This window comes from Mustela nivalis (assembly GCF_964662115.1).
Source record: "Mustela nivalis genome assembly, chromosome: 7".
Taxonomy (NCBI): Eukaryota; Metazoa; Chordata; class Mammalia; order Carnivora; family Mustelidae; genus Mustela; species Mustela nivalis.
Window position 1 is genome coordinate 45,505,229 of NC_139026.1, and position 25,122 is coordinate 45,530,350.

General features: G+C 38.6%; 1 protein-coding gene across 3 annotated transcripts in view; it reads left to right on the top strand.

Moving 5' to 3' along the window:
- TSPAN8 (tetraspanin 8) overlaps positions 1-24,896 on the top strand; it is a 97,986-nt gene extending 73,090 nt beyond the window's left edge. For all 3 annotated transcript variants that reach the window (XM_082742851.1, XM_082742849.1, XM_082742850.1), the window contains 7 exons: positions 6,835-6,897; positions 11,773-11,910; positions 13,398-13,472; positions 13,574-13,681; positions 17,643-17,774; positions 20,599-20,682; positions 24,603-24,896. In XM_082742851.1, coding sequence (XP_082598977.1) covers positions 6,835-6,897; positions 11,773-11,910; positions 13,398-13,472; positions 13,574-13,681; positions 17,643-17,774; positions 20,599-20,682; positions 24,603-24,656 — 654 coding nt within the window. In that variant the 3' untranslated portion in view covers positions 24,657-24,896. The remainder of the gene's footprint in view (positions 1-6,834; positions 6,898-11,772; positions 11,911-13,397; positions 13,473-13,573; positions 13,682-17,642; positions 17,775-20,598; positions 20,683-24,602) is intronic.
- Positions 24,897-25,122: the final 226 nt, after the last annotated feature.

The following is a 25,122-nucleotide window of genomic DNA, read 5'->3' on the forward strand; positions in this document are numbered from 1 at the left end:
TACAGTCATTCCCGTTTTGTCCCTTGGAGTTCAAGGACAGAGCCTGGAGTGGGGCCAGGGGCAGGGCACTTCTCCCCAGGCCACCCTCTGCTGATAGCAGACTCCAAGGAGTCAGAGAATTCAAAATCATATCTTGTCCTCCAGGTGATTAAGTGGGCACATTTGTCAAGGTTGGATGATCAGAAACATTTTATATATGTTTATTACCATGAATGATAACTTCTCAATATAGAGACCTGTGGGCTGTGGACTGTTTGTTCTTGGTGTCCTTGCCCCAGGCCCTGCAAATGTATGTACAGTTCTGCAGGTTGTGCTTTTGATGCAAAGTGATAAAAACATTCCTGAATTTGCATCATTTTTTTTTTTTTTTTAAGAGAGCATGAGTAGGGGGGTGGGCAAAGGGAGAGGGAGAAGCAGGCTCTCTGCTGAGCAAGGATCCTGTTTCGGGATTTGATTCCAGTACCCTGAAACCATGATCTTAGCTGAAGTCAGACGCTGAACCGACTGAGCCACCCAGGTGGCCCCTGAATTTGCATCCGTTTTATGATTCAGAAACATTAACTCGTAACCTTAAGCTCATAAAATCCTGAACATCCAGCTCTCTTTACCTATTTGTGAAGTTATGTACATTTTAGTGATTTTATGCTTTAGTGCAGCAAAGATAACCTGAAGTGTGTTCACCCAGACCCTAGTTATGTCACAAAGAAGTGCTGATTTCATCCTCCTAAATTTGATTTATTTCTCCTAAAGTTAGAGCTCCTTAAAATCAGAATTTTCAGCAGTTGTACTGGGCATTTGGCTTATTTACTGGGTTCAGAAGAGACACATGAAGGCAACTCTAGAGACACTTTGCTATGTGCTTGCCAGTCCTTGATACAACAAATAATCAGTCACTGGAGCCTGAAAAACCATGAGGGCAGAGCCTGCTGACAATTGAAGTTTGTAAGTAACTCCATTGGTGTAGAGCATCAGAAAAGCAGATAGTGTGTGAGCGAGAGGAGGCACGGTCCGTAAGTCAGAGCTGCATTAGGCCATGCCTGGAAAGAGAAGGCCCAGCAAGTTCTCCTCCAACAGGAGGTCTGAGAATTACCGTCAGCCATGTCGCTAGAGTAAGGCAACGTGCAAAGCCTACTCTCACTGAATAATACATCAGAATGGGTCTCATCTTATTCAAAAATGAATAAGGGAAAAATCCAGCCTAGGTCCTAATAAAGACTGCTGAACAGGTGACAGGAAACTCTGAAACCTTAGAGGACAAGCACACATCCCTGAAAGAAACACTCCAGCATCATGGAGAAAGGACCTGGGAATTGGCATCCACAGAGCAATGGCAGAAAACAACTCCCTATGAAACAGACGATGGAGGCCACGGGAGCAGAAAAGGTCAACGGGAAAAGCATAGAATAAGGTGAAAAAAACAAAACTAAAGAAGTACCTCATGTAAACCAGAAACCCAATGATAGAGTTAAAATCCACTCCGGAAACATTCAATGGAAATGGTGAGAGAGAATCCCAAACTGAGAAACCCTCCCAGAGGAAAATCAGAAAGAGATAAATGAGGCGGAAGAAGGTAGATGAGAGAATGGACAACCGGAACAGTTTGTATTCCTGAAGAAGAGGATACAGTACATGGGAAAAGAAAGATAATCTCACATTTTAAAAAAATTCTCACAGGCAACAATGGCACACTCTGCATCATCTTAACCACAATGCCATGGAACTAGGCTTTTAAATAAATCTTTATTAAAAAAAAAAAGAAAGTTGAAAATCAACAAAAGCAGTTCTGTCCTAAAATATTAGGGCTCTTGGAATCCTTGCCTCTTGCATTCATGGCCGGAGGTGTCTTTGGATTACCATGAAAATAGATCTTGGAGTCATCCAGATTATCCATTTGGATATTTTCTTATTCTTTTATAGCCTTTCAGGAGCAGCATAGGAAGCTTTCCCTTAAGCTTACCGAAAATGTGTCCATTCTGGGCCAATAATGATAGAGCTCATGATCCATACTTTCCGCTAACAGAGCGCTGTGCACTTTCTTCCATTTTTAATGCCCCTTAAATACACTCTGATAAATCAAAAGGTAGAATTGAGAGGGAAGGAGTAGGAATGACTGGCGGGCGCCGTATCCAAGAAGAGGACAAATCAGCTGGTTCGGTATCATTTATCTTTGCTCTAGGTGGTGCCTCCCTTTTTCTCTTCCTGGCACTTTGTAGTTTTCAGCTTGTGCCCTGTTTTAGTCTGCTTGGGCTGCCGTACCAGAGTACCATGGGCTGGATGGATTAAACGACAGAAATTTATTTTCGCATAGTTCTGGAAGCTGGAAGTCCAAGATGAAGGCGCCAGTCCATTTTGGTCCTGGTGAGGCTCTCTTTCTGGCATGCGGGTGGCTGCCTTCTTGACCTGTCCTCCTCACACGGTTTTTGCTGGTGCATAGAGAGGGAGAAAGAGATAAAGAGATCTCTTCCTCTGTCACCAATCATCTTGGTCACCAGTCATCCTGGATTAGCATGCCACCCTGATGATCTCATTTAACCTTAATTACCTCCTAAAAGCCCTATCTCAAAATACAATCAGACTGCAGGGTAGGGCTTTAACACGTAAATTTAGGAGGGATATAGTCCGGTCCATAGCATGCTCCTAAGCAAACATCAAAATTATTACCTAATTTCTTAGAATGTTGGCTCAGACCAACTGCATCCTAATTCCATAAAAAGAAAGATGTCTTATAGGAGCTGAGTGATAACCAAAATGAAAGATGTCTTATAGTAGCTGAGTGATAACCAAAATGAAATTGCATTAATTGCACTATTATTGCATGTGAGTCTCTGGTTATAGTCTTTCAGTCCTACCTTCAAGGAGAAACCTTTGGGGTTTAGGGGCAGTAGGCCTGGCCAGTTCTGCATGTCCATTTACATTTCCTTTTACAACCTGCTCAACAGAAAGTGGGACAGAGCTAGGTACTTATATCTTAATTTATACTCTTGATTATTTAGATAGTATAAGAAGGCTGTGGGACAAAGACCCAAAGCCAAATTGGAAAAGGGCTCAGAGAACCATTATGATAGCTAGTCTTGTAACAATTGGGATAAAATAGGTTAATACCAACCATGACTCTAGAATTATTATTCTTGATAGAAAATAAATTTACTTTTAAAGTCAGTATAAAATTTAATAATTTTATATTATTTAGACTGATTTTTATATGTAAGTTTTTTCAATAAGATGAGACTGGCATGTTCTAAACATGTATTTCTTTTGTTTTTAAGATTAAGCTAGAAGAAAAGATAGATAGGGATGGAAATGACTTTGTATCCAATTTCAAAATTTCTAAGAAAATTTAGCTAATTGTAGAAATTGAAATTGGGCAAAATATTCTTGACTTCTGAAATAATTGGATATTCTTTCTTTTTCTCTCTTTCTTTTTTTCTCTTCCCTTCTCTCTCTCTCTCTTTCTTGCTTTCTTTCTTTCTTAGAAAGAAAGAGAGAGCATGCGAGTGGGTTAGGGAGAAGCAGAAGGGGAAAGAGAGAGAATCTTAAGCATGCTCCATACTCAGTGTGGAACCTGATGTGGGGTTTGATCTCACGACCTTGAGATCATGACCTGAACAGAAATCAAGAGTCAGATGCTTCACTGACTCAGCCACCAGGTGCCCCTCTTTATTTTTCTTTTTAAAAATTAATTTTTAATTATTTAAAATAATTTAAAAATAAATTGAATTTTTTAAAGAGCAGTTTTAAGTGTACAATTCTATGGAAAAGATGGGACAGACATTTCCCATACACCTTACCCCCACACATGCATAGCCTACCTTGTTTTCAGTATCACTCACTAAAGCAGTACACGTGTTACCATTGATGAACCTCTACTGACATATCATAATCACCCAAAGACCATAGTTTTCATTAGGTCTCACTCTTGGTTTTGTTCATTCCATGGGTTTGGACACATGTATAACGACATTGACATGTATCTATAATTGTAGAGTATTATCACCGCCTTAAAACTCATCTGTGCTCTATCTATTCATGCTGTATCCCCTTCGGCATCCCCCAATCTTTTAAGATCTAAAACTAAACCATAATTTTGCCTCTTCCAGAGTGTCATATAGTTGGAATCCTACAGTATGTAGCCTTTTCAGATTAGCTTCTTCTACTTAGTAATATGCATTTAAGTTTCTTCCATGTTTTTGCATGGAGTGATAGCTCTTTTTTTTTTTTTTTTTTTTTAAGTGCTGAATAACATTCCCTTGTCTCAGTATACCACTTTATTTATCCATTTATTCACCTACTGGAGAACATCTTGGCTCCTTCCAAGTTTTAGCTAGTGTGAATAAAGCTGCTATAAATATCCTTGTGCAGGTTTTGTGTGGACATAAATGTAGAGAGACACCAAGGAGCATGATTGCTGGATGATAGGATAAGAGTATGTTGGGTTTTGTAACTGCCAAACTGTCTTCGAAGGTGACTGTACCGTATTGCATTTCTATCAGCATTGGTTGAGAGTTCTGTTGCTCCACATTCCTGTCAGCATTTGGGATTGTCAGAGTTTTAGGTTTTGGCCATTTCAATAGGTGTGTAAGGGTGTCTTGTAGTGGGTTTTTTTTTTTTGGTTTTGGTTTTTTTTTTTTTTTTTAAGATTTTATTTATTTATTTGACAGAGAGAGACACAGCGAGAGAAGAAACAGAAGCAGGGGGAGTGGGAGAGGGAGAAGCAGGCTTCCTGCTGGGTCGGGAACAGGATGCAGGGCTCAATCCCAGGGCTCTGGGATCATGACCTGAGCGGAAGGCAGACACTTAACTACTGAGCCAGCAGGCGTCCCTATCTTGTGGTTTTCATACTCCTTCTTTTAAAGTTAGTGTTGCAGATAACACTTGGTGGTTGAGAAGACTAAAGGTTATCATTTGAAGGGAAAATATGGTTGATTTCATTGACTTCTCAATGAGTTGATATGTAAAAGGATTTAAAAAGTAAACTAGAGCCACACAGAGAAAAACAAAAGTTAAGGGTTTGAAAAACCAAAGTCTTAGTCTCTAGGAGTTCCTACGGTTTTCTCACTGGTAGTCTCATAAATTAATATCAGATAAGGATAATAATCATAATAATTAATGCTATGTTCAGTTAAAGTTGGATAATTAATGCTATGTTCAGTTAAAGCTAAAAGCCAGAGCAACTACTAAGACAATCAATGTAAATCTACTTGAGAAGAAAAAGAAAGAAAATATCAGTGAACAAATTAAACAACAAACAAAAATCTAACTGCTGTAAATTACTGAAAATCTCAGGGGGTCTCATTATCATTCGACATAAATCCTTACAGACTTATTTATTAACACAGAACTACTAAAATGAGCACTTATCTCCATCTGCAAGTGAAATTAGGATTTAGTGGAAAGGGGGCGGGGGACAGGGTTGTCAGGCTCTAAAGCTGTCTTTTCAGTGGTTTGAATTTTATGGTGTATGCCAGTGTGTGACTGTAAGATAATTAAATTGTGCAGGTTATTTGGCGATTTGAGAAGGAGCTTTGGTTTTCCATTGCCTTCATTATTTGGTAAGAGTTAAAGCATGTGGAGGGGCGGATTGGGTTAGGAGTGGGGCTGGATTTTCATGACAGAACTGTTATTTCTTGGGGTTCTAGCTCCTTGATCTGAAAGGAAGGGTTTGGACCCAGATGACTTTCTTGAGATCTTTTAGACAACATGGATATTCTCTGATTTTTCAGCTGCCAATGGTACTCCCTATTGCTTAAGAAAGCCTTTGACTCCACATTCAGGGTAGACTTAATGAGAAGCCACTGCAAGTGAACCGGTTGTTCTGGGTTTGCTGGCCTACGGCTCAACCATGCACAACAGCAACGTTAGGACAAGGTCAGCGAGCTTCAGAAGACTCGGGAATTTCTCTGTCAGAGCACCCCACAACCAGAACAGTCTAGAAAATCTTGCAAGCGCTGCTATGTTTGCTATGTTACCAAACTCGCTCTCAACATCTCTCTTTAATGATAGAGCTTTGATTTTTTTTTGATGTTATAACATATATATATATATATATATATATATATATATATATATATATTTGAAATGAAATAAAACAAAATCAAACCCTGAAAGACAAGGGTTTTCCTTACACAAAAGTAAAATGTGTTTCACATTTTATGTGTTGGCTTTGGTCCAAATGAAATAATCTGGGAAAGTCATTAAATGCATTTAAGAGTTTAAGTACTGTTGCTCATTGTTCCTCCTCTCTGGGTAAGTTTTACAACCTAAAACAGCTTATTTTTAAAAGAGTTTATTTGGGTACAAAAAGTGTAAACCCTTGTTGCTTACCTGAAGATTTTGTCAGATATACTACTGTTCCCTGCCTATCCCAATTTCTTGCTTCTAGAATCTTGAAGGAATGTTTGATGATTAGTTTTTTCTTCCCTTTTGGTCCAAGACAGCTTCTGAGACAAACCCAGGGGCCTAGTAAGGATATTTTGTCTTTAAACTGTTGTGACCTATCTTTCAGCTATTATAATCTAGCAAAAACACAGAGTTAGTGTTGAAATATGAAAAACTATTGTTCCCCTCCCCTGTAGTGGTGGTGACTTCTTGTCTGCAGACCGATGAATGGACTGTGGATGGGAAACAGAATTATTCTTAACAAATTTACCAATTTAGTGGAACGTTTTAGCAATTACCTGCACGTGAACATGCCGGATTTACATCTTTTAGGTGGTAGTGTATGATTAGTGATAAGTCATTATGATCTAGGGGTGTGTTCAGTCAGAGTCACAGCTTGTCTCTGTTGTCCTCTAACATGTTTTTTGTTTTTTGTTTTTGTTTTTTTTTTTCCTGCAGCTATGTGGCATCTTGATCCTGGGAGCAGCAATTTGGATACGAGTTAACAAAGATGGTGAAGAGGTAAATAAATAGATACAAACTTCTCCACTCCCAAAACAGGTTATTTCTCTTCCAATGATGAAAATAGTGACAACAATAATATAAATATTTCTATAGCTTTTTCCTTAACTGCTTGATGTAGTCCTTTGTGCTGGTATGCGATCTTATAATTTAATTCAATTTAATTAATCAGATTTAATTACTCACTATGTGCCTGGCACTGTGCCAGGCATGGATCAATCCTTTTGGAGAATGGAGGGGTGTTATTTTAAAGATAGGAAGACTGCCATGAACATGGAGATCGGAAGGGGCTAGAATGGAAACCAGGCTCCTTCGTTATTGGCGGAAGGCCAGCCTGAAGTGTAGCTGGAGAAGACAGATTGCCATTCCTCCACACCAACAGTGTCTGTAATCCAAGGTACTGACCATCATTTGGCTGATCCCAAGGTGGAAGGTTGGTCCAAAGTAAAGAAAAGGAGAAGTTCTTTTGGAGAAGAAGAATTTGAATCTAAAGGCAACAAAGTACAAAGGTGGTTAGTAATTAATTACCTGTGCCAACTGGCATTGAGGGTGACTCCTTAGAACAGTAAGACAGCAGTCCCACTAGGGCAACTGAGCCCTGGGCCGGGGGTGTCCAACCTCTTGCTATCTAGATAAGATTAGCGCAAGCCCCTCTCCTTCACCAGGCGCCATTCCGTGCCCCGTGGCAAAGCACTTACCAAGATTTTCACAGGTCAGGAAGAATTCAGTTCGTAGAGTTAATTCTGGCTCCAGTCTTTGGATCGCACATGGGCGGTTTCCGTTCCGTATTACATCCCCTTTGTGAATGCAAAAGAGTGCATGAGGGAGAGAGAAGGAGGGAGGCGCGCGGGGCTCTTCCTTTGGTTCTACCCAACAGAATAGCTGGCATCATTTCCTGGCTCCCCTGCTTCCATTCTTCTCTCCCCCTTCTTCTGAGGGGCCCTCCACCAATAATTGGCCCTCCAATTATTCTTAACCGCATGCACGGCAGTTCCCTTCTTCTTTGTGGTCTGGGCTCTTGCCACCGTTCAGGATCCTGTCTTCTACTGCTAGAGCCTTTTCAAGATATTTATTTGCCCAAATTAAGTGTCTGCCTGTAAGAGAAATTTCGATCCTTATTTGATAATTATTAAGATACACTAAGCCAGCGATTAATGTATTCTGATTATACCGTGATGAAGCTAAATGCCTTTGGAGACAGTCTTGTCGTAAGAGAGACTAAAAGCAAATTAACATCTGTTCTGATTCCTTTCCTCAACTGGGTGGCTTGTCTGCCTCTTCTTCCCTTCCTGCCGGCCTGCCTGCCTTCTTTCCTTCTCTCCCCTGCCCCCCCTTCCTCCCTTCCTTCCTTCTCTATCTCCTCTTCTCTTTTTCTTTTTCAAATCTGCTTTCTACCCTTAGAGAGCCCAAGGAATCACAGGGGCAGTTAGCTTCCTCATTTGGTGCCTTCCCACGGTGAGGAAACTGGGTGAGGGACAGGTGTGGCAAACTAGTCGGTAACATCCTAGTCCATCTGGATTTCATTTATGGTTTTATACTGATAAATGTTAACAGGGACTTCCAGGTGGCCTTGGGCCCTGGGTTTGCACTCAAGAAGGATATTTGAAGATACCCGGAAACTCTGTTGTCTAGAAGCTGACGTTGGACTTTCGGAAGCGTAATTAAACTCAGAGATTAGACAGCTGCCTATTCACAGGGCGCGTTTGCCTTTCTAAGATGTGTGTGCAGCCTGTCTTTTATTTCACTTTATTTCTGGTTGATATGGGAACATTTTCTTTTTCTCCAAGTGCTTCTGGTAAACAACTTTGGTGTTTAGTCTATTAAGAAATTCCACACATTGAATGTATTAAAGGAAAACTGTTGTCCTTGAGAGGGAGGGACTCCACATCTGGGGACACAGAATGAATTTGTAGAGCGAGGCAGCATCTTCTGTTACGTTTTGACTCTTGTGCTCTGTCAGCCTCGAACCCCAAATGGAAAGTCCGTATCTGCTAGGACACCAGCAACCAGCTTGGCTTCTGTGAAGTTGGCTTGATTTATCTCTCTCTCTCTCTCTCTCTCTCTTTTTTTTTTTTTAAGATTTTATTCATTCATTTGACAGAGAGAAAGAGATCACAAAAAGGCAGAGAGGCAAGCAGAGAGAGAGAGGGAAGCAGGCTCCCGGCTGAGCAGGGAGCCCGATGTGGGGTTCCATTCCAGGACCCTGAGATCATGACCTGAGCCGAAGGCAGAGGCTTAACCCACTGAGCCACCCAGGTGCCCTTGATTTATTTTTATCTAAAGTCTCTGACTAAGAATCAAGACTACAAAGAACTAATTTTAGTAGGGGAAAAACAGAGGCACCAGTTTTACAAGGAAAAGCTGGAGCATGAAGGCAAAAAGGAAGAATGTCTGGGAAGTCTTTGTGCACAAATTTTAGCATATCTCTTTATGCTCAAAGTATCTCTGCTAAGGACACTTTGTTTTCCCTCAGGGAAACTCAGCACCCTGAGGCAAAGCCTGTGGGCAGCTATTCTGTCTCAGGAGATCTCTTAGAATTCACAGAACACCCTGAGTCTTCTTCAAGGTTCAGCCATTAGAAATCATTCTCCCTTTGTCTTCACCCACACAGACACTGTTCATCCAAGACAGCCTTTGAAACTCTGGTCTCCCTTTCCTGGAGTCAACACCTGAACTCAGATTTCCATGTCTTGCCTGAAAAAGAAGAGCCACTTGTTGGGCTGGTCTTAGAACAGCAAACCCTCAGGCATCCAACACATTGCTTTCTGGCCAGTCTCTGGCCAAGGGGTCACGCTGCCCACACCAGTCTTCTAGAACTGCTTCATTACAATGCTGGCCGCCCTCTGCAGTCTCCCCTGTAGGTATTTGACCTGTTATTTCTGTCTGGCCTATAAGCCGAATTCTGACATCTCAAGATAGTGAGTTATCCCTCTCAGATGCCTTCAGGTTTACCTGCACTGGCCACAATGTTCTAGGGGAGTAATGTTTGACGGTAGGTGGGTAGAGGGGGTTTCCTAATGCTGCTTTTTTGGGTCATTATCTGCTCTGATCCAGGTGCCTTCTGTGTTTATTAACAAAACCAATTTCTTAGCTTCAGTATGAACATGTAAACAACAATTAAATAAACAAAAACCCTGAAAAACAAACAAAAAAATCTTTAGGACATAAGGAAGCTTTCTAAATATGTAGGTTGAAACATTATCTGTAAGCACAGACTCTTAGAGACAAAGGAGGCCTCAGGGATCACAGAGGCTGACCCAGTTTCCTTTATAAATGGGAAACCAGGGCCCCACAAGGTTAGTTGACTAGTCTGGGGTTAGAATCTTAGTTATATATAAGGACTCTGACTAGAGTATAAATCTTTGCTTTAATGCTTTTACAGTTGCAGCGCATTCTTTCCTATTAACGTTGAATGAAGCTTTCCTTTAGGCTATAAGCTGGTTTTTAAAGTCTTTAAAAACCATACACATTATTATTAGCAGTTTGTGTTTTTTTAATGTATTTCCTATTAAGGGAGTCCACATGCTGGCCCACATGCTGTGCAGCAGTTTCTAGAAGGCAGAGTCTCTGTAGTGTAATAGCTAGGACTCTGCCTGGAAATAGCCCGGTAGATAGAGAGCATATTAATGGATGAGATCCCAGGAGCACTCGCTTACAGAATAGGCACAAGGCTTCAGTTTTCGCTTATGATTTATCTGGAAAACAAGTGGTAGATTGAGGCTAGGTATCAGAAAGCTGATGAAGAAGAGTATCCGTATTACGGGAGAGAAAAACTGAATTATGCAGGGAGGGTAGCCCAAGCCCATATAAGGAGCCCTAGGATGTGTTCCTCAATATACCATTGCTTAACAGGCAAAATAAAGAGTTTCTGACGACTCTAAAGACCATACCTTCTGGAAACAAGGAGACAGAATTACATGGAATGTCAGCAACTAGCATTATTTTCTTGGTTTAAATATTTTTGTTTGTTTGGGCGAATGTATAGACCTGCATGATCACTATTACAATCAACATGCAAAGCGTTTTTATCGACCCATACATGTTCACCATATCCCTTTGCAGTTGGTTCCATCTTTCCCTCCTGTCTTACTCAAAGTCAAACACTGGTCTGATTTCTGAGTTACTTATTCTTGTATGTCATACAAATGGAATCATACAGCAATCACTCTTTGGAATATGGCTTACTTGGCTCACCCTAATTTTTTTTAAGACTCATTCATACTGTTGGGTCTCTTGGTAGTTTGAGGAACTTGCCTTTTGAATTTAAATAATTAGATTGCCATAAAATATGCATGGTTTACTATGTGACTCTTAGGTATAAAACACAAAATATGAAAACCAAAAATCGCATCATGGGTGAAAGTACCTATCCCTCTAAACTTTTAAAAAATAATCGCCATTTTAGGGGCTCCTGAGTGGCTCAGTGGGTTAAAGCCACTGCTTTCAGCTCGGGTCATGATCCCAGGGTCCTGGGATCGAGCCCCACATGGGGCTCTCTGCTCAGCCAGGAGCCTGCTTCCTCCTCCCTCTCTCTGTCTGCCTCTCTGCCTTGTGATCTCTATCTGTTAAATAAATAAATAAGATCTTTTTTAAAAAAAATAATCGCCATTTTAAAAGTCTATGACATTTCCTCAATAAGGCATCCAATATATCATCTTAGAAAAATATACATTGGAAAATGTTATTCAGGTACGTAATACCTCAAAAGAATGGAGGCTCCTTGAAGCAGGAATTTTTTTGCTTCTGGAAATCACTGAAGTATCTTAAGGTGCCAGAATAGGGCCTGGTCCATACTAAGTACCCAATGGATATTTCTCGAACAACCAACATGGAAGAAAGGGATTTTTCTATCATTCATCTCTTTTTTATTTTCAGATTCTCAACCCTGGGAATTCTGTTACTAGCCCCTATATTTCTGTGAACATCTTGATCGCTGTGGGGTCTATCGTCATGATTCTGGGTTTCCTGGGATGCTGTGGTGCTGTGAGAGAAAGCCGCTGCTTGCTTCTTTTGGTGAGTTCTCCAGACAGATCCCAACACCCAACCTTCAGACTTCTGAGGCTGGTCTTCCATTTCCATTGTCTGTCAAAAAGACTTCCCAAGACTGAGGAAACTCTAACTTTTGTTTAGGGGGGTTGATTATAGAGGCCAATATTTTTTAGCTTAGATGAGAGGATGCCCTAAGAAATTATAGTCCTTCCTTCCTCTCTCCCTCTCCCCACTCCTTCCCTTCCTCCCTTCTTACTGAGTACAGGGTTGTGTGCCAGATACTGGGCTAAAAGATACAAAGACATTAAGACAATTAGAACCCATTAGGGAAGACAGACAAGCCAACTATTAGCTCTAGTGTGTATGGCCCAAGAAGAGAAGGGCAAGGATAGAGGAGAGAACTTTCAAGCTAGAAGCGGAAGTGAGAGTGGTGTTTGTGTGGGTGAGGGGGTGACGGGCTTTCCAGAGACAGAGTTTGTCAGCGTGGTGCTGGCATGTTTAGGGAGTGACATGGCCTTGGGTGTGTCTAGAGTGTGACAGAGGCTGTTTTTAGTGCATGATGGGAGATGGGTGTGAGTGCGGACGGCGCCAAATCCTATTCCATGCTGACCAAATTGTAAGAGAGTGAGGTAATCAGATTTGTTGCTTAGAAAGTTTCAGGGAGGATGGATTGGGTTGGGATAATCCACAGACTTTTACCTTTACCAGGTACAGTAGAAAATAATAAATGGATGTAGAAAAAATATTAGAAAAAGATCCTGACATATTTATTAGATAAAAGCTAACATTAGTGTTTACAGAGATCACTTCAGCTTGTTTCTCTCACAGAGTAAGTATTGTATCAGTCCCTGAAAGATACTGTGTAACAGTTTGTGTATTATGAGGGAAGGCCGAGACACAGACCTCAGCAGGATTTTAATAGTATCCCTAGTGGTTGCCTTTTGATCAATAAGGCCTCATTCGCAATTTGGGAGACTTAATTACTTGAGGAGCTTGTTTTAAAGAGAGAAAAGCTAATTTGTGGGCTGCATTCTTTCAAGTTAGAATTCAGTAGATCTGAGGCAGGTTTCAGAAGTGTACATTTATAATGAGATCCCAGGTGGTTCTGCTAACGGTAGAAAACTTGTTTTGAACTCCTTTCTGAAGTTTGTCCTAAAGTGTGTGCGAATTTGCATTTGATGAAGAAAAAAGAGTAAGAATATTCCAATAATTGTATGTATGTAAACATTCAGACTTCCTTCCGTTCAACATCACACCGACGTCTACAATCCTCTCAGTAAATTTTTGTTTTAACCGCTTTGCTTAGTCGGTGTTTGAAACAAAGGTTTTTGACGACTAATGGCCCGAAATTGTCTTTTTGAGGCAAAGGGTAGAATAAATGAGGAATGTGGTTATTCTTCCAACGGTAATGTGATCCTGATTGCAGAACAATGCGCCAAGCCCAAATGTCCCAAGATGTGACTGAAGGCCCTGGGGATAATACGTGTTCCATTTGTTTTCTTTTTTTTCAGTTCTTCATAGGCTTACTTCTGATCCTGCTCCTGCAGGTGGCAGCAGGTGTCCTGGGAGCTACCTTCAGATCTGATGTATGTATATATACGTGATATTTGATAATTCCGGAAAAGTCTAAAATACCAAAATACTACTTTCCAGCATGAATAATTTAACAATGCTTTTCAATTTTCAGTCCGAGCGCATTCTGAATGAGACTTTCTATGAAAATATAAAGCTTTTAAGTGAAACAGACGAGGAGGCACAAGCATTCCAGGAAGCCCTGGCTACATTTCAAGAAAAGGTAATTAGCATTTATAGGTCATTTGGGGAGTGGGGCCTCGGTTTTGCGTTTACTTAATTTTTAGCAAGAGTATTCCTTAAAGTACAAACATGTCTCCGTTTTGCAGATTTTGACTGATTATTCTGTCACTATGCAGTAAGAAAAATCCAAGAGTATTTCTGACTTTGCTTCCAGCTTCTTATGAAGTTCTGACCCAGTTTAGGAGGACAGAGATTAAGAAGATATGCTTATGACCAATTAAGCCTCAATGGACCAAATCAATAGTTGTTTCATACTTCTTACCATTAACCAGGATAGTGTGTTTGGGGCATTTGGAAAGTCTCTCTCCCTCTGTCTCCATGTCTGTCCCCTCTGTCATAAAAAGAATTACATGTATCATTTCTTGCTACTTAGTTGTACTGGGCCTTACATTTAGCAGGTCATTTAATTTTTATGACAACTCTTTGAGGTGGATCATTATATCTTTATTATCCCTCTTTTATAGATGAGGGGGTTAGGTGTTGGAGAGGTCTGATGGCTAATGAGCAATAAGCTTGGAATTTGAACCCCGTTGTCTGACTAGTTATTTTTTTTTAATTGGTGTACCAGCCTCTCCCTTATTTACTTATTGAAGTTGCTTCTCTGTCTTTAGGGTTAAGTCAAAACTTGGATAGGCATTGAAGGTATTATATTCTCTGGCTCTTACCGAATATTTTAATATTTGTAAATACTACTCCGTAAACATAAAACAAACAAAAACAAAAAAGAAACCCTTCCCCTCCACTCTCGTCCAGTCAGGTTTGTCTGCTCAGGACCCCTTCAACAATTCTGCCTTCCTACCTTGGCATCATTCCCTATCTTGGAAAATACTAATACTTTTCTCTTTCTTCCCAAATACTACATGTGCTTCAGGGCTCGACAAAAATGTTACTTACTCTGTAAAACTCCAAATCACTCTTTTTTTTTTTTTTTTTCAGAATTCCCACTGTATTAACCACATGTAGCATTCGGTTCACATGTTAAGGAAATTCTCAGAATCTCAGAGGACAGCTGGACTTTGTAGGGCATTTAACTTGACTTCTCATTGATTGAAGTTTTTTTTTTTTTTTTTAATTTATGTTTATTCACCCTCTAAGCATTGAAGAATTTAAGTTCATCAGTTTTTGTCCATCCACCCCATTTATATCTAAGTCTGATGATTAGTATGTTCTTTCTTAATTTGAAACAAAACCTGCCTCCCTAGGATTTACATCATTTAGTCCTAGTTCTTCCTTCTGGAGTTTCAGAGGAAAAAAGAAAATCTACTGATGCTTCTGCACATTGCAGCTTGTACTTTGACAATGGCTATCATATGACTTCTAAAAGCTTTGCTTTTTAAGTTGAAACATCCTTGGTTTCTTGAACTATTTATCAGATGACTTTTTTTTTTTTTCCAGAGCATTCCCCAGTTCCTGTTTGAATAGACTCCAGCTTGTAAAAATTCTGTTTAAAGCATCATTTCCAAGAGCTGAAACCTGATAGGAGTCAGTCTCTGTTTCACTTCCTCTGTGGTGTGCTTTTCCCAGCATCCCCAATAGCTGCATTTCTTGATCCTCTCCCCTCTAGCATCCTACTCTGGAGCCCAGATCAACCCAGGTTGAAAGCAGGAAGAATTTAAGCAACTCAGTTCTTCCCCTGAGTGGGACCAATCATCCTTGATCCTCCCTGGTGGTTGACTTAAGACAAAAGGTGCTCTAGGTAAACACCAGATCTCTGGATTGGGTCCTGAACTGCACTTGCTGCACATTGTCCCTGATATCCAAGGTCCCAGGAACAACCATGGGGTTCTAAATGTTCTGTTTATTTTAGCACAGTTCTGAATTACTTCCGTTCTTGTATGCTAATCCTATGCCTGAAGCTTCCTATGCTCATAGAACTACAGTTCTTTTTTAATGTTCATTTTGAGTTCCTTCCTTCCTTCCTCCCTCCCCCCTCTTCCTCTCTCCACCAAGGTTTAGTAACACTTTTTTTTGGAGAAAGAATCCTACACCCAACTCTTGCTGGATGACTCGGGGGCCCACCACACATGAACAGAAGTTGTATATACAAAGTGGTTTTTCTCTTTGGATTTTGGAGAAATGCCCCCATGACTTCTCTGCTAACATACTAATGGAAAGTGCTTCTCTCGGATTCTTGGTGACGACTCTTTGTCTAGAGGTGGTTGTATTGTTCACTGCACTGTGTCTTGTTCATCCAGCTGTGATAACACTTCCAACAAATCCTGGCCAACTTCTTCCTTGACTTCTCACACATCTGATCTGGTGACCAGATATCATACCAAGTTTAGTCTTTCTACCTCCTACCATGTCTTCTGCTTCTAGGCCTCTTCTTAAGGAAGGAGTCCTGAGGTATATTGTTCTCCAAATATGGACTGATCTGTGAGTACATATAATTGGGACTTTTAAAAAAATCTGGCTGTCTATATCAATTAATATTATTCAAGATTATTTAATCAGAAAGCATGAGCAATTAATCATGTCTATCATGAAAACAGGAAAGGAAGCTTTTCAAGATTGTTTTTTTTCTTGCTCATACTGAATGACCTTGGGACAAACTGAAATCTTTCACTCTTCGTCATATGAATGTCTGCTGAGTCATATATTTGTGCATTTAAGGCTTTGAGCCAAAGGGCAAGACTTTATATCTGCTTCAACTGAACTTGTTGGTTTGAGTCTATTTTTTTCAACTAACTTTGGAACTTGAGTCCATTCCCCAAAATGTTAATCATCACTGCCAGCTCTATAGCAACTACAGAGTTGAAAAGGTACTTTCCAAATATTTATCTAAATGATTCATATCAGTGTTGAACAGAGTATAATGGAAATGGCAACACCCACCACAATAACAGCAACAATAGCTTCCACATACTGAGTACTTTCTATAAGCCAGGTACTGGGCTAAGCACTTCCCATCTTCACAGGAATATTACTTTTTTTTTTTTTTTTTTTTTTTTTTTTTTACAACAAACCCACGACTTACATCTACTTTGAGCAACTACTGTTATCTGCATTTTACAAATGAAGAAACTGTGGCACTGAGCGGTTAAGTAATGGGGGTAGTGTGGTCACCCAGCCAGAAGTGAAAGATTTCTCAATATCCTAGCATTTATAATGCATCTTAGCCTAGAAAATCATGTAGTCTGCAGTTTTTTCTACCTTTTCTTCATGAAGAGTTGTCTTTCTAATAGATAAAATAGAACAAGATGAGGTACGGTTACATCTCTCTTTCATCTGATCATACGATGGGCCATGGACCCTGAGTCATCGGGTTTATTGTTCCTTGTTTCTTTTCCCAAAATATGACCACAGATTCCCTAAATGTTTCCCCATGTTTCAGTATATTCTGGGCCTTCCTTGACATTATTTTAAGAGTTTCTTCCTTCATTTGCCTCCCTCCCCCCTTTTGCAGAGGTCCATGTAAAATTCAGCTTTACCGGAGACTCACCATGCATCATCTTTTGGCCTTTGAGAGGTCTCTCATTCTTTCCTCTTCTCCTCCAAAAATGATCAAAGATCATTTTTAAAACCTCTTTAAAATCATTTTTTAAAACCTCTCATCTCTTTTGAGCAAAAGTTATTTAAAGAGAACTTGATTTTCTCATGAACTTTTTGGAAGCTTCTTTCCCCAAATCAGGGGTACATAGACCTGATTCTGCCCCTCTCTTTTGTCATTTAAAAAACTAGGTGAATTTTTCATCTTTTCTCCAACTTCCTCAGACATGTGCATCTGCAACCCTATTTTTCCTTCATTAATATTAAGACCAAAATGGAAGATTTCTTCATTTTTGCTTCTATATCCAGAGAAATTAGTGAGGTGATTTACATGACATTTTGGTATAGGAAACACCTTAATAATAGTTTCAGAAAAATAAGATTCAACGTATTGACAATTTTTTAAAATTTTCTTTGGTGATTGTTTCATATACCTACTTTCCATTAAACAGTTTAAATGCTGTGGTTTGGTCAATGGAGCTGCTGACTGGGGAAAGAATTTTCAACAAAATTTTAAGTCATGTGAATGTACAAGTTCGACAGATTCTTGTGTGGTATATGAAGGCAAAAATGTTTACAAACAGGTAAGAACAAATCAAACTTGACATAGTAAGTGGTTCTGTTAATTCTTTTTCACCATGAGTCTCTACAAAAAAAAATTAAATTGCAAGAAATTATAATGGGAATAATGATATAAAAGTCCCAGGAATTTCCCAAATAATAAATAAATCCTATTTAAAGATAAAAGTGGATATAAAAAAGTGAAAGTATTTCTTATTTTTTCTGTGAGTCTGATATCTTTTAAAGTCAACATTAATAGATCAAAGAAACATTCCACTGCAAGAAGGAAAGCACAATCTAACTGATGAAAGTCATCTCATCTTCATTAATAATGATTAATGACTAATCATAATTCTTCTTTATTTTTTCTATTTTAACATAAGTCCTAGAAAACTATATTTTCACTTTAGTTTGTGAAGTAAAGATTTCTTTTTCTTATCAAAGATTCCTTTTCTCAAGTAATTGTGCAGGTATAAAGACTTGGCCTTTAGGGGTTTGGCTCTGGATGTTAAGTACATCAATCAATTTACCTAATTATTGCTCCAATTAAGAAGTGGCCTCAGACATTTAAAGTCAATTGAAAAAGCTGTGTTTGTCTTTTATGAGCTGTAGTTGTCATATTTATGTCACTTGTAGATGTCAGTATGTGTTATATTTCTTATTACTGTTTAATTCATCAAAACTGAGTGATCACCTCCTAGGGGCCAGGCCTTTTACCAGCCACTGAAAATCTATTCCTGACAGGCACAATGTTTGCACTAATGGAGCTGACACTCAAATAATGAAGAGAGAGTGAAAACTAGGCAACTTCATTTCAACAAATTATTGATATTTCTTATATAGAGGCAGGTGCAAGGTATTACGGGACCTTATCAAACATAGTCTTCAGGGTTCAAAAATATAATATCTGTTCCTTACCATGGGGCTTTACATAAATTGTTCCCTCTGCTTGGGAGGAATGCAGAGGACAATGATAATTGATATTAATGTTTCATTTATTTGTTATTCTTCAGTGTCCACCACGTATCAGACAGGCCCTTGCTAAAATCACATACGTTTGGACCTTCGAGGGGATTATCATCTAGTTGGGAGAAAGATGCATAAAAGCTATTATAATTCAATGAATTAATTTCTGTAACATCTGAAGATTATTTCCATTTTGGCATTGGTGCAGTAATGGCTATTAAGGTTAATTATATAGTAGGAAATAGAAAGTATCGTGGGGGACATTTCTCTCCCGCTGGCTGTCACATCCCTTTTGCTAATCTCATCACAAATCAAAAGACTGTTCTAAAGGGGAATTGCTGTTACTAGTACTTAACATAATTCACGGGGGAAAGTTATCCCAACCAAACTACAGAGCAACCATGTTTTTTTTATTGTCAAAGTAATGTCCCTAAGCAGTTTTATTCTTACTTTTTATATTTCTTCCGACCTAGTTTAGTGATGTGGTATCTCGAGGAAGAGGTAAAATAAATATGGTATAAATGAATGCAGTTGCCACTTTGAGGATGATGAGGGCTTTAGTAAATTCAGTTGTAGATTGTTATCTGCGGCCCATTAAAGATTCGATTCAAAGGTGTTTTTCTGCAGGATAGATTTCTTTATCCTAAAAAGTAATAGGCATTCCCTCCAAATTCACACATAATTCAGTGGAAGATAGGCTGATAGCTGCACCAGTTTCCCAAAAGGAGGGTCATAAATTCATAAAATACTTCCATCTGCCTTGTGTCATTTGCAAGATGTCTGGAAAAATAAGAAATCTGGAATTGCCATAATTCACATTTCCTTTTTTCCCCTTCCTTTGCCAAGGTAACCTGGTTATCTGCAGGGGAAAGGGGGAGAAAGCTCCTCAAATATAATGAATGTGACTCAGTAGATAAGATTATTAATCTCATAGTTAACCCTACATGACATAATAATTTACTCGAATGTTTTACCACTTTGGATCAGATGTGAATGGAGAAACCCATTACATTCGAGAATGAGAAGGAAGAGACTGTTTTACTCAGGCTTATGGAGAACTTTTATTTTATCAACCGTAGCAATATTTTGTTATCCCTCTGCACATATAAGACTATCACAGGGATGATATATTTTCTGGCAATACAGATAATCCCACTATTACATTATGCAGTATTTTTCCATTTTGAAAATTACCCATGTAATTTACAATTTTTGGAATTTTTAGGTCTGGTCTGAAATGTTCTAAGCTTGAAATTGCATGCCAGTTTGAATATATTTCAACAAATATGGCAGAGAATCTACTTTCTCAATTCTCATTTTTATCTGAAGTAAAGACAAAAGAGTGGACATAATATCTTTTCCCCTTTTAAAGTAAAAATAATCCTGATATAAATTACTAAGGGATTTTTTTTTTAAAACCTTGTTTTAAAAATGAAAACTTGTTTTATAGTTAGCTAAAACAAAAATCAGGAAACTCTTTGTTGCCGATTATGAACCTAAAAAAAAACCCAAAAACCCACACTCAAAGTGATAATAGCTCTAAAATGAATAATTGAAAGTTAGGATAAAATTATTACTTATACCTAGAGATCCCTAGATTTAGCAATGACATACTTGAATTTAATAGTTGGATTTTACTTCTCAGTGAACAAACCACAATTAACCACCTTTTGGTGCGGGGAGGAGTGTGGTGTGGCAGAATGGTGGAGTGGAGTAATCTAACTCCTTTTTGTTGACTGTGTTCCTCTGTTGCAATGTAAAAAGCCAACCTAATGGGAGGAAAAATCTTAATTAAAATAAATCAAATAAAATTTTAATAAATTAAATAAATAAAATTTTCATTAAAGGTAACTTTTTTGTTTTTGTTTTTGTTTTTAACAGCCATGCATTTCTTTCATAAAAGAAACAGTTGCAAAACATTTTCTCATAGTTATTGGAATAGCATTTGGACTGGTGTTTATTGAGGTATAGTATAACCTTGCATTATTGACTCTTCATTCATTGCCTTATTTATTCATTAATTCTTCCAACAAATATGAATAGTAAGCCAAGTATAAACCAGGTGCTTGAGAAAAATACTGGGTGCCAACTGCCCAAGGTCCAGCATCTTTTTTCTAGTGGTCTTCGGTCTGGGAAGAGGATTACAATCTTATCAATTCAGCAGGGCTGAGACCATTATTTATGAACAATCTCTCCACTGGGAAACAAAAATTGAATTAATTCCCACAGTTCTTAGTCCCAGATCCTTTTCTTGTTGAAAACTAGCCCAAGAGTTAAAGTTTCCTGAAGTTAGAAGAAAAAGCACCAAAGAAAACCAAAACATGACCTCTACAATTTCTTCTCTCTTCCCAATTTTGAAGTAGAGAGTAAAAACTCAAGAGTGTGGGGAGCTCTTTTCCTCCTGTTCCATCTAGAGAAATCTAATAATTTTTAAAAACTAGAGACAGACGTCTTAAAGACTATGGATTCACTTGAAGAAGTTTTAAAGGAAACTTAAGATTTATATATTTACAATCATCATTTTGATTATTGGTGTTGAAAAAAAAAATCCTGTATAAGATTTTTATTTTGATGGATTTTCTTGGCATGGGTTTTTCTAAGAACTCAAAGGTACTTTCTACATTGCTGAAAATTCTTTGCTAATAAGATGAAATAAAACTATTTCAGAGAAGCATTTTTGGAATCATTCCAGATCTTGGTTAATTTAGATATCACATGAGTCAATTCACTCTTGATCCCCTGTGAGGACATTGGCAAGAATCCTAATGATGTGTGAGGTGTCTTCCTGCTTCCTGCCCCAGAGGGCTGGTTAGGTCAAGGTAGTAACTTCAGCTTCACTCTCATAGTTTGCTATACAATGTCCTCCCTGAGATTTCTGGTAGCTTTCTAGCTCATACTTTGCTACTTTACCAACAGAGAGGAATTTTAGCTGGGGTTGAAGCAATTTGGTGTTCTAAGTGGTCTTCTAGGTTACTAGTAGAGTTTGAACAGCAAGTTAAGCTGTTGAGTATTACTTCCTTGTAGTCCAAATTAATAGGCCTAAGTATGACACATTCTGTGTCAGTAGATAGGGCTAACTTTCTTTTTATCTGCCATATGATGGATGTCACCAGGTCTGCTTCTCTTTTGATTTCTGTCTTTTGTAAAATGTCTTTCGCTGCTGTGTTTTGGGTTCATGCAAGTTTAGAAATATGAGCTAATGGTTGAAGAGGTGAGTAAGGAATCACACACAGATGTACTCATACATTTATAAGCATAAAACACACATACATGTGTGTTGGTAGAGTAGACTTTAAATGAATGATTGAAAGATCAGGCTTCAAAGAGGTATTCAGTGTAATTGTCAATATAAGTGTCAAATCCATGTTAGACTCAAATTCAGTCAATTGACTATGACTGGCTACAAACCACTGATGCTTTTAAGAAACTTCTCGGAAGCAAAGCCAGAGAAAATAAGGACATAGTCAACTGGGAACTCGGAAGATTGATGTCTCTCATATCATAGCCAAAGGCTTTGCCAAGAATCTAAGTACATCTAACGGAAAATAAGATTACAAGAGGAATAGTATTTCAGTATTTTATGAAATTGGTATATTCCATGTATTGTTGCATATTTAGATATTTTACTGGTGTGCTAAAGACATGGATAGGAAAAGACCTTAATAGAAAACTTCCATGGAGTAATTTATAGGTATGGAATTTATGCAGTGGTATCATAAAGTATACCTTTTTCTGAGTTAATGCCAGTTAAATTAAGTGTGATTTCTAGACTATCTGTAGATATAGCAAAGAGTTGGTTCAAAGAACTCTTTGCCATTTTGTGTTGTTCACTCCCCCAATCTAAAACCTGCCCTCCATCTAGGATTTGAAGAGAAAAAAAAAAAAATCATTTTATATCCCCCCTCTGTTTATTCAAAAAGGAGCTTTGAAATTACCCAGTCTGTAAAACTGTATCCCAAAAATGTGCATTAGTCTGGCTTATAGGCATTAATACTAGTTGCCTAACAGTGAGGCCTTTCTCTGTTCTGTTTCTCAAACTCAAATTCAAGAAAACACAAACATAGAGAGAAAAGTCCCTTTAATAACTATTTTTTAAGAAGAAAATAGAAACAAATATCTTCTTGCAGAAAATATATTCAAACTATTTCCATAGACAAATATCACACGAAAAACCACCCTCTGACATTTAGACCTTTGATGATAATCTGCTTAGGCAGAGGCTGTGAGGGGCTGGGCCAATAGTTATTTTCAAGGCTCTGTTAAGACCACATCCCTGAGGGATTTTTCTCGGATAGGATGTCAGGGATCTATGCAAAATACTTTATTTTGTAAGAAAATTTTATCTATAGACATTGGAATTCTCAATATTCAGTGCAAATAACCAGACTCTCCTATGTTTTCTTATTTGAGACCAGTACAAGAAATGAGAAGCACTTCTACTCCTCATTTTAATTAGGGAGAAAAAGAGCCATTGGCAATGATCGTCATCACTTTGTAGGATAGACATTATCTTGACAGGAGGTCCTAGAAACAGAGCAGTTAAGAGAGAAGGAAATGAGAATTTGTAACATTTTTTGGATTGCTTCAGAACACGGGAAATCATACACACTACTTAGCACTTTTATCCTGAGTCTTAGCACACATCACTATCTGATGAATCTCTTTTAATTATTTCTGTTTTTATGAACAGTGATAAAGTATCTTTTCCAATGCAAAAAAATGTGATATTAATTGTTTAGTCTGCTGATGAATAGTGGATTTCTATTTCAAGGCTGTGACAATGAATAACAATAGACAGTAGCTTTATCTCAATAATTTGCCCATTTTCTTTTTTTATTTAATTAATTGATTGATTGATTATTGCCCATTTTCTTTCCTCTTTCCTGATACTTGTCTCCCAGACTGAAGGTTTGGGACTATGGCAAAAAAATGAAATTCCAGGGCTTTTCCAGGCCATTCTAGAAAAACATTATGGATGAAAACCATTATTTTTGCAGAGAATTGGTGTCTGCTGGTTTGTTTTTAAGAAGGAAGAAATATGGGGCAGCAATTCTTGTTTGAAATGCATTTCCGGGGAAGAATTAGTAAGCAGGATGCCTCAATACAATAGGAACACTTGGGATGACTCAGCAGAAATGGCCCTTGCTCCCCTCCTGCCTCTGGTGTCTGCAATACACATGGGTCCTTTCCATCATTTCTGCTTGGAAGCCACAGCAGGCCAGGCACTGACTGCAGAGTCAATGAGGGCACATTTTGGGGTCCCTCATTCTTGGGAGAGCCATTTAATGGGATGGAAATTATGCCTCAGATTTTCAGCTGTACTTTTTCACTTCAAAAGAATTTCCTGAATTAAGCTATTCCCCATAGATTTAGAAGCTTTTTAAGAAAAAAAAAGAAAGTGATTTTCTTCATTCCTCTTGGCAATGACTAAAAATATAGCAAGAGAAATTCTAGGCTCCTTGATTTTATGCAGATGATCTAAACCAGATGATTGTATAACCCTTCCGTGGAAGCAGTAGGTGTATCTAGCCCCCACAAGGCCTAGGTTCTCCAGAGCTCTAGGATACATGTCCCATGGAGGAGTGTTTGTGTTCGAGAAGGATGAGGTGCTCTGGGAGCAGCCAATACTACCCAATGAAACAGAGCTAATTAGAAGCGGAGTGGCCAGCTAAAAACTGATTAAAACACAAAACTACTCAGAGAGCTTTCTCAATACTCTTTTGTCCCACTGGAGGCTCCAATTTCCCAAGCAGAGAGATGACTTAGATAAATAAGATTAGAACTGTCATTAGCCAGCATCTTTTCATGAGTAATGTCCTTTCTGTCTATTTATAACGTCTCCAGAATTTCAAGTTCCATGTTAATCTTGTTATTATATTTTCTAGGTACTTGGTCTTGTATTTTCTATGGTCCTGTACTGCCAGATTGGGAGCAAGTGAATCTGTGGATGTATCCAGCTATCCTCCATTGGGCCCCTTTAACATTTGGCTTTGGTTTTGTAACTTTAAATATATAAGTGCCGTACACATTAGGAGCAGCTGTCTGATTCAAATATCTCATTGAACTAGATCACAGGTATCATCCAGACATATTGAACATACTTAAGATGTGAGTGACACAAGGAAAATGATATGAATGTGATTTTTACTCAAAATAAAAGTGACCTTGTGCATGCTGGCGAATTTCCATGTCTGATCATTGTGTTCAGGTCCTACCGTGCTTAGAACATTCATTCAGAGCCCCGGGTAGATTAATTTTCATTGCTAAGTGACAGGTAAGGCCATAGTTAGTTAAAGCAGGGGATCAGGGCTTTTCAGAAGCAACACTGTCTTCTGTGTGGTGTGTCAACCATTGGTGATAAGATTGAGTTGAGCGTCTGGCTGAAAAATTTGAGCGTGGCCCAGC